The sequence below is a fragment of the Myotis daubentonii genome, chromosome 5, assembly GCF_963259705.1.
Source record: "Myotis daubentonii chromosome 5, mMyoDau2.1, whole genome shotgun sequence".
Classification (NCBI taxonomy): Eukaryota; Metazoa; Chordata; class Mammalia; order Chiroptera; family Vespertilionidae; genus Myotis; species Myotis daubentonii.
Window position 1 is genome coordinate 25,144,469 of NC_081844.1, and position 10,572 is coordinate 25,155,040.

Consider the following 10,572-nt stretch of genomic DNA (forward strand, 5'->3'; position numbering starts at 1 on the left):
ATAGCAGGTGATGCCCTAGGATGGCTCCCACCGAATTTACTCTCGGATTCCTTAACAATTAGCAATGGTATCACTTAGAAAATATATATTTTGCTGTTACTCCTGAGGAACAGTGTTCATCTTGACTTTTACACAGTAGCACTCTTATTGAACACCTGCCCTGTGCCATGCATGGTGAGCTAAATAAGCAAGAATCAATGATCTGAAGCAGGGATGCCCGTTGCACTCAGACCCACATTATCTTACCCTTTATCCATCTCTATCCCGTAGTCACTCAGCACTATGCAAGAAAAAGGCAAAAATGGGGGAAATGATGTACATGTTTAAGAAATAAATGGAAATAAGTGTTAGCTAGCATTTTAGACTTAAGGAGGCTGCTTGATATGTTCGGCACCCTCCATCCACTGTAAAACCAGGAAGGAAAAGCCATCATTGCATCAGATAATTCATGGCAATAATTACTAAGAACCACCAGTGGTTTAGATTTACCAAGTTCTTTTAAAAAAAATTTTAGACATAGAAAGTTCTTTTACTTACAATCTCACCTCTTCTTCCATCTTCCATTAAACACCTTGCATCTTCTTCCCCATTTAAAGGAGCCTACTATGCCCGCCTACTGTGGCTCAGTGGTTGAGTATTGACCCATGAACCAAGAGGTCCCTGGTTCAATTCCTGGTCAGGGCACACTCCTGAGTTGCGGGTTTGATCCCCAGTAGGGGGCATGCAGGACTCAGCAGATAAATGTTTCTTGTTCTTTATTCCTGTACCTTCCTCACTCTCTCTCAAATAATAAAAACATATTTTAAAATAAATGTTTTAAAAAGAAGTCTAGTACACTCCCAGGAAATCCTGTATATCTTTCACCTGTTCACTCATCTTCCACAAACACTGGTTTCACAGTTGGATCTTCTATCCCCTCTCCCTTTCTCAGAAAATATTCGTACCATATATTCCACAGAGAAAACCTGAGTCATTGTGATGACTCTGTGAACTGCACCCTCTCAGCCACGCATACATTAGCATGCACCTTCTCCACATTGCCATATCATTCACACCATTTCCCTTCTCTCTGAAGACAACTTTCACCTTCACTTTGAACCCCATCATTCTTGCCTTATCAATTCTTCTTACACTATTGTTCACACATTCTCTCTCCTCCCTCTTTGTCTTTCTCCTACCCTCATCCCCTTCATTCTTCCCTCACCTTCTCAAAAGCATTCTTCCCAATGTTGTAGCAACATGTTTGATTTTTTTTCCATCTTACAAACATGTACCACTTGGCCTACCATTTCCTTCTAGCTACCAGCCAAGAGTTGACTTTTCTTTGTCGTTCTTTCCTTGTCTTAAATTCATTCCCTCAATTCATGTATTTTCGCTTCTTTCCTACATCATTCCACCAAAGCAAATATCTCTTAGGTTTACAATGATCTCCGTGCCCCTAAAATCTTTCCAGAAACTTCTTACACTATTTATCACTCTTTCTCATGAAACACTCCATCCTTATCCTATCTAGAATCTACTTTTATGCCCCTCCTCCATGTCTTTCTCCATTATTTCTAGCTTTTCTTTCTTTGTTTCTTTTATAGCTTCAACCAATTTAAATTCTCATTAAATTCTTTCTTCCTAGGCAATAGAATTCATTCCTTAGGGTCAGTCACCATATAGATGCAAATGATGGCCACATACTTTTCTCTAGCTCTGAGAACTAGAAGAGTATTTCCAGTTACTTGACATCTTTAATATTACCAAGCCACCTTGAACTCAGCCTTCCAATTTATGACCCTCCATCTTCACCCTAATCCCATCCTTTTCCATGGTGTCTTTCCCTCCCTGACTGGCACTACTTCCATTCCCTTGCACAAGTTTGAAACCTGAATGTTACTCCACAGTTACCTTATTTCCCCCTACAACCTAGCCATTATACAGTCCTATTGTTCTTATCTTCTCAGAATATCCCTCATGTGCCCAGATGGCTCAGTCTCCATCACTCCCTCCTGAGCCAGGCTGCCATCTTCACGTCTGAACCACTGCAATTCCCTTCTGACCGACTATCCCTTCCTACTCTTGTCTCCTTCTAATTCCTCTTTACACAGAAGTCAAAGGGATTCTTTCAAAACACAAATGAAATCATGGCACTCCTGTGTTAAACCTGTTACATGTACTTTTCTTGTGTTCAGTTCTGAATAATTTCCTGAAGTACAGTATTTATAAACTTCTTGTTGAATTTTGGGTGATATTGGTTTAAAAAAACAGACAGGTTTCAAGTGTGCAACTCAATAAAACATCATCTGCACAATGCATCGTGTGCTCACCGCCCAAAGAAAATTCTCTTTGCATCCATTTATCCTCCTTTACCCACCTCCACCTCCCCCCACCCACCTTTCTCCCTTGCTATCACCATACTTTTGCACATGTTTATATGTCATATGTATATATTTTTTTGCTTAATCTCTCCACATTTTTCACCCAGCACCCCAAAACCCCTCCATTCTGACAGCTGTCAATCTGTTCTAAATATCTATGTTTCTGTTTCTATTTTGCTAAATTATTTTGTTCATTAGATTCCACATATAAGTGAAATCATATTGTCTTTGTCTTCTTATTTCACTTTGCATAATAATGTCCAGGTCCATCCATGCTGTCGTAAAGGATAAGATATATATATATATATATATATATATATATATATATATATATATATATATATACACACACACACACACATAGTATTCCATTGTGTAAATGTACCAACAGCTTTTTTATCCATTCATCTATTGTTGGACACTTTGGCTGCTTCCAAATCTTGGCTGTCTATATATATAAACAGCCAGGGGCCATCACATCCCAAACTGAGCAGACAACCAAACAAGCTGAGTGGGGTGACAGGGTGGCAGGGGGTTAGTGAGGGACAACCATACGACTGAGCAGCAGGCTGCGTGGGGCAACCAGGCCGGTGGGGGGGGGGGCAGTTGGGGGTGACCAGGCCAGCAGGAGGAGCAGTTGGGGGCAACCAAGTCAGTAGGAAGGGCAGTTAGGGATGACCAGGCTGGCAGAGGGGGTCAGTGAGGGGTGACCAGGCTTGAGGGGGGACAGTTGGGGGCACAGGCTGGCAAGGGAGGGGCAGTTGGGGGAGAACAGGCCAGCATGGGGCAGGTGGTGGCAACTAGGCTGACAAGAGGGTCAGGGATGGGCAACCAGGCTGGCGGGGGGCATTTGGGGACAAACAGTCTGGCAGAGGGGGGCAGTTGGGGGCAACCTGGCCAGCAGGGGTGGCAGTAAGAGGTGACCAGGCTGGCAGCAGCGTGCAGTTAGGGGCAACCAGGCTGGCAGAGGTGGGGGCTGTTGGGCGTGACCTGGCTAGCAGGGGTGCAGTAAGGGGCAACCATGCTGGCGAGGGGGCATTTAGGGGTGACCAGGCTGGTGGGGGGGCAGTTAGGGGAGGCAAGTTTGGCAAGGGGGGCAGTTGGGGGCAACTAGGCCAGCAATGGGGGGAACTGTGAGGGGTGATCAGGTTGGCAGGCAGAGGCAGTTAGGGGTGATCAGGCAGGCAGACAGGTGAACAGGTAGGAGCCAATGGTCCTGGATTGTGAGAGGGATATCCAATAGACGGCAGTTGCACGTCCCCCAAGGGGTCCCAGATTGGAGAGGGTACAGGCTGAGCTGATGGGAACACCCCCTATTGCATGAATTTCATGCACCAGGCCTCTAGTTGTATATAATACTGCAATGAACATAGGGGTGCACATATTCCTTTGAATTAGTGTTTTGGGTTTCTCTAGGTATATTACCAGAAGTGGAATCTCTGGGTCATATGATAGTTCCATTGTTGTTGTTTTATTTTATTTATTTTTTTGTAGGTTTGCATTTTATATTTTTTTTTATTGTTTTATTGCTTAAAGTATTACAATGGGTATTACATATGTGTCCTTCCCCCCCCCCCCACCCTTGACAATCCCTGGCCTCCCCTACCCTCCAGTGTCTTATGTCGATTGGTTATGCTTATATGCACGCATACAAGTCCTTCGGTTGATCTCTTACCTCCCTCCCTTCTGCCCCCCAACCCTTCCCGGCCTTCCCACTGCAGTTTGACAGTCTGTTTGAGGCAGCTCTGCCTCTGTATCTATTATTGTTCAAAAGTTTATAATGGTCTTTATTATCCTTGAATGAGTGAGATCATGTGGTATTTTTCCTTCATTGACTGCCTTATTTCACTTAGCATAATGCTCTCCAGTTCCATCCATGCCGTTGCAAATGGTAAGAGTTCCTTCTTTTTTACAGCAGCATAGTATTACCACAGTTTTCTAATCCATTCATCTACTGATGGGCACTTAGGCTGTTTCCAGATCTTAGCTATGGTGAATTGTGCTGCTATGTTTGTTTGTTTTAATACTCACCCAAGAGCATGCTTAGAGAAAGAGGGGAAGGGAGAGAGAGAGAGACAGAGAGAGTTTTGAGGATGAAACACTGGCTGCCTCCCGTACTCTCCCTGACTAGGGATAGAAGCCACAACCCACATATGTGCCCTAATCAGGAATCAAACCACAACCTTTCACTGTCTGGGACAACGCTTCAAATAACTGAGCCACACTTGGCCAGGGCCCATTTTTAATTTTTTGAGGGAACTCCCTACTGTTTTCTACAGTAGCTGCACCATTTGTTCTTTATTTGCTCTGTGCTAAAGTGGGGAAAGGTCAATGACAGTGAGTATGTGCTGGTCCAATCCATCCCCTTTGTTCTCAGTGCATCCCAACTTGTGGCACTTTCCCATTGGTGCTCATTCTCAGGCAAGACGAAACTCACTCTCAGGCAGACCCTCAAAATGTTAGAATGTTGGCGGCACAATTCAGTCATCTCCTGTGGCAAGATGGTGCCATGAATTTTCCTACTGGCTTCAATGCAGCTGGTGTCATACTCAATTGGGGTGCAGGAGCCTCTCAAGCGATCTCTGGATTTTTCACAAAGGAAATGGATTCATGTTGTTGAATTGATGTGTCCATGAGGGGAAGGAAGTCTGGAGCTTCCTATTCTGCCAACTTGCTGACATTGCCCTAATCTCCCTTCTTTGAGTAAGGACACAAGTCATATTGGGTTAGAGCTCCCCCTAATGTCCTTATTTTAATTTAAAACCTCTTTTAAAAACCCTTTGTCTGAGTCATGTTCTGAGGTCCTGGAGGTTAGGATTTCAACATATGAATTTTTAGGGTATATAATTCAACTAATAACAATGCTATAATATGAATGACCCCCTAAAACATTAGGCTAAGTAAAAAAAAAAATTCAGATATAATAGGCTATATATTGGACAATTCTATTTATATGAACTATCCAGTGTAGATAAATCTGTGGATACAGACAGTAGATTGGTTGTTGCCAGGAGCTTGGAGACAGTGATGGGAAATTACTACGTAATGAACATGGAGTCTTCATGAGGTGATGAAAATGTTTTAGAACTAGATAGAGGGGATGAGTGCATATGGCAAATGTACTAAATGCCACTGAATAGTATACTTTAAAATGATTTAATTTATGATATGTGAATCTCAGGTATTACATAAGTTTGTAAATTTGATATTAAGTGAAAGTGTGTTTATGTGCATAAAGAGATAAAACAATGTGACATAAGAATAATTGGTTAAAGGTACATGAATGTTTCTTTAAATTTTCCAGAAAAACTGAGAAAAGACTTGAATATTTATTTATTTGTTTGTTTATTTATTTATTAATTTATTTATTTAATAGCCATTTCCATCATTTTAGTTTTATCTCTTCCCCAGGTAAAAGATGATGGAATGACAGCAGAAAGGAGAAAATTAAGTCAATTCTAAGAAAACTAAAGGTGAGTGATTAAAGAAAAACAGGTAAAAAGTCATGTGATTTTCGTCCTTTTCTGTCTGACTTATTTCACTTATTTTCTAATACTCTCAGAATTGATGTTTCATATGGCAATATTTGATCTTTTCTATGGCTGAATAGTATTCGATTGCATTTTCTACCACATCTTTATAAATTCATCCATCAATGGATACACATTGTTTACATATCTTGACTGTTGTAAATAGTACAATGAACATAGGGGTATACTTATCGTTTTTAATTGGTTTTTTATGCTCTTCAGATAGATACTCAGAAGAAAAATTGCTGAATTATATCAAATTATATATAATGTTAACATTATAACACATAATGTTATTAACCAATGCAACATCAATAAGAAAGGGAGGAAGGAAGGAAGGAAGGAAGGAAAGAAGGAAGGAAGGAAGGAAGGAAGGAAGGAAGAAAGAAAGAAAGAAAGAAAGAAAGAAAGAAAGAAAGAAAGAAAGAAAGAAAGAAAGAAAGAAAGAAAGAAAGAAAGAAAGAAAGGAAAAAACACATGGGTATATTCCACAGACTATCTCCCTGGTTAAACTTTTCCCAGCAGAATGCAGTTGTTGTTGGTTTTATTTTATTTTTGTTTGTTTTGTTTTTTTGTTGTGGTTTTTTTTTTTTTTTGGTGATAATGTCTGAACTTTTAAAAATGTGTGTATCTCTCAATATAATATTTTCTGTCTCATGATTAAACAGGAAAAGCTTATACCTCGAGCTAAAAACATGATTTCAAATAAAACAATGTGTAGAAAAAGTGCGCCGAGAGAAAACAAAGTAAAGTGTGTGTCTCAGATATTGCTGGTGCTAAGAGAGGTCATCATAACATCACACTCAATGTCAGTCATTTCCAACTACAGTGGGTTCGTCCTGAACTTGTTTCCTCGGGACTTTCTACATTTTGCCAAAGCAAAGGTTATTTTCTACAATGAGTCAGTCCTCCAAAAGTTCAGGGAGTAAAAAGAACATCTTGGAAATGTGAGCAATGGAGTAGAAATATGACTTCTTACGAAACTACTCTTAACAACTATGTTCATTTGGCAGTCAAAAGGAAGCAATGTTTTAAGTATTTTATATCCTAACATGGTATTTTATTACTGACATATAAATCTTTAATTGGTTTTAGCTATACTTCAGGAAATTGGTGGAGAGTTATAATACAATCTTTCCCATCCTATATAATGAAAGCGTGATATGCTAAGTGTCTGGTCTGCCATTCAACCAATCAAAGCGTAATATGCTAATGATATGCTGAGGTGGCTCAACTGTTCGCTGTGATGTGCACTGACCACCAGGGGCAGATGCTCGGACAAGTAGGTTAGCTTGCTGCTGAGGTCAGGCTGATCCCAACTAGGCAACATGGGCCAGAAATGCCCTGGAGCCCACCTGCGGTTCCTCCCCAGCTGGCCAACCTCTCACATCTCTCCCCAGCCCTGATACTGCTCTGGTGGGGTCTCTCAGCCTGGTCTGCACCCTCTCACAATCCAGGACGTTTGGGGGGATGTAGGAGAGTTGGATTTGGCCCGATCCCACAAGCCGGGCTAACAGAACCTCACTGGTGCACGAATTAGTGCACCAGGCCTCTAATTTAAAATAATGGACTATAGAGTCAAAATGGACAGTTTCGTGTGCATCTGCTTTATAGGCATAACTGACACTAAGCAGTAGATACGTGAATTGAGAAAATGTTAGTGTGGATAGCATATGGAAATGGCATAAATATGAAAGTGTATGCAAAGAATTAAAAATTGAGGCACACATCTGGAGTACTAACAATTTCTTTGCCATCTTTTTCTTTTACCCTGTTCTTTAGAACAACATGACTCAGTTACAAATAACTTTGTGTGTGGCTTGTTCCATCCATCCATCCATCCATCCATCATCTTTGAAGCAAGTCAACCTGCCAAGTGTTGAGGATCACCACTGCCCACTTCTCCATATCTTAATTTTTCTTTCCAAATTTCTGCCTGCTCCAGCCCTACCTGTGCAATACACATTGCTATGTCCATGTGCTTTGGCTATCAGTTACACAAAAATGAATATAGCAAGTTCCTTGCCATCAGGGCACTCATGTTCCATGGCAGTGTTACTCAAAATGTGGTGCATGAACTGGTATTGGCCCTTGAGGAAAAAAGAACCTTGGGATAGACTGTAAATCAACAACATCACTAAGCTTTAGTTCAACTGACATTTATTCCATAACAAGATTTTATCAATAAAGGAAGCAGTGTGTTGTGTAACTTTCTGGTGCAAGCTCCTGCTCTCCATGCAGACTGTCACCACTGCTGAGTACTGGTCTAGAGTCTTCTTTCAAAGTAGATTTCATGACAAATGTCAAAACCAATTGATAAGGCCTAGCTGTATGGTTCTGTTAATGTTGAAGAGAGAGACAACGGAGTTGGTCTCAGAGATATTTTGAAAATGCTACCCAGCTGGCTTTAAAGATGGGAGAAGGAACATGAGCCAAGGGATGTGGGGGGCCAGGAGCACTAACAGGCATTAGAAACAGACCCTCTCCTGAGCCTCTAGAAAAACCATAGCCTGCACACCCCTGGATTAGTCAGTGAGACTCATTTCAAGCTTCTGAGAGCTACACTGTAAGAGTCTATGTTTGTTTTAAACAACTAGCATGGGAATACTTTACTGCAGCTATAAGATTCTAATAGAGAGACTTATTCAATAAAATTTGTCTGAGGAAACTGAGTTTAAGGCTCTTCATTCATTATGTCCCTTGGGTATGGGAATTTTATGTCAAAAACACACATGCAGTAGAAAATAAATTTAAACTAGATTTTCAACTGGTAGAGTGAAGGATTCACTGCATAAATGTAATCTGACTATGCTGCCTCTGTGGCATTAAGATTTAAGGTACAATGGGTGACCTCTATTTCTCCATCTTCATAACTATAGTGACTTTTTTCTCAACACCCTATATCTTTGCCTGGAAGTTGGCCAGTCCTCAATTTATATTCCGCAAGAACATGACAGAATTTCTCATTAACAGTAGAGAACACATGACCACTGAGGGAAAAGGCTGAGTGTGGAATAGGAATTCTTACTAATTGTTAAAATAAAGAAAGGAAATGGGTAACCAATCCAAGAATATATGCTTCCTTGCCAATAATTAAGTAATTCAAAATAAAGCTATTTAGTATTCCTCTTTATCCTTATTAAACAACATTTTCTCATATTAATACCCAGCATGACAGGAGATACTGCAATGAATGTCTCAGGAACTGCTCCACAAAGTGCCATCTACCTCCACTGATCAAGAATTTTTCATTAAACATGCTCAAGTGCATACCATCATTGAAATTTAAAGAAAACAAAAAATGACTGGGAGAAACCAAGATGGCGGCCTAAGTAAACACCTGAAATTGCTGCCTCACAGAACCACTTCAAAAATACAACTAAAAGATGAAACAGACATCATCCAGAACTACAGGAAGGCTGGCTGAGTGGAAATTATATAACTAGAAAGAAAAAGAAAAGCACACTGAAACTCAGAGGAGGTGCGGAAGTAAAGTGCAGAGGTATGGAGGTGCACATGGAAAGGGCTGGCAACTGAGGACGCAGTTGTCTTTTTCAATCAGAAGGGAGTCTCAAGCTCCCGACTGCTCTGAACTCCAGTTCCGGGCAAGTCTCTGGGGGCCCAGATTCATACGGGGAGAAATTGGACTGTCTGGCATTGGTCGGAACTCGGGGGCGGCTTTCTCTCAGAGGTGCTTGCAGTGATTACCGGGACACTGAGACACAGGACCTCTTAGGGAAAGACAGAGGATCTGCCTTAGCTGTTTGCGCCACCCTGTTGATTCCCTGAGATGCTGCCCTACCCAAGCTGTGTGCAGAGGCTTTTGCATATGAAAGACTTGGCCCTTTGCAATCTGAAAATTACCTAACAAACTGCAGCTGGGTCAGAGAGACCCAGAACTTCCAAAAGAAGGCCCAAGGCCCCACAGCAGCTTGCATTGCTTCACAGCTTGGCCTCATCTGGGCACCTCCAAATCCCAAACAAAAAAGAGGAATCTGCAGATCTCTCTGTAGCTCCTGCTGGATAGCCTCAGGCAGGGGCTAAATTAACACCTCTTTAGAGATCCAAGAGCCAGTGTACCCAGTAGTCATAGTGGGACCATCCAGATTACAACTCCTCAGATCCATAAGGGACACACTCTGGGAGCAGACTCAGTGAGCACCAAAGCCCCACTGAAGCAAGTCTTGCCCCAGAAGGGTGTCTCCAGCACAGAAGTTCTCCCACCATAGATACAGCTGATTCTCACAGCCAATTGGCCTGGAGGTCAATTCCTCCCATTGATACCTACAACAATCAAGGCTTAACTACAACAAGACTGTGCACAAAGCCCACAAAGGGGTGCACCAAGAGTGTCCACCTCAGGTAATTGGGGAGGCTGAGCCACTGGGCCCTATAGGACACCTAGCACAGATAGCCACCCTATCAACACAGGGAAGCAGCCAAAATGCAGAGACAAAAAAACAGGTCACAATGACAGAAATGGAGGAAAGCAAACTACTGGATATAGAGTTCAAATCCACAGTTACAAGGTTTTTCAAGAATTTTCTAGAAACTGACAATAAATTTAGTGAGACCCTCAAGAAATCTTGTGAGTCCCTCAAGGTTTTGAAAAAGGACCAAATAGAAATTAAGCATACACTGACTGAAATAAAGAATATTATACAGAGTTCCAACAGCAG

General features: G+C 41.6%; 1 protein-coding gene across 1 annotated transcript in view; it reads left to right on the plus strand.

Moving 5' to 3' along the window:
• Positions 1 to 8,561, plus strand: part of LOC132234981 (adhesion G protein-coupled receptor E2-like) — a 128,895-nt gene extending 120,334 nt beyond the window's left edge. Inside the window, exons 18-19 of the mRNA XM_059696661.1 lie at positions 5,775 to 5,836; positions 7,676 to 8,561. Coding sequence (XP_059552644.1) covers positions 5,775 to 5,825 — 51 coding nt within the window. The 3' untranslated portion in view covers positions 5,826 to 5,836; positions 7,676 to 8,561. The remainder of the gene's footprint in view (positions 1 to 5,774; positions 5,837 to 7,675) is intronic.
• The last annotated feature ends 2,011 nt before the right edge of the window (positions 8,562 to 10,572 follow it).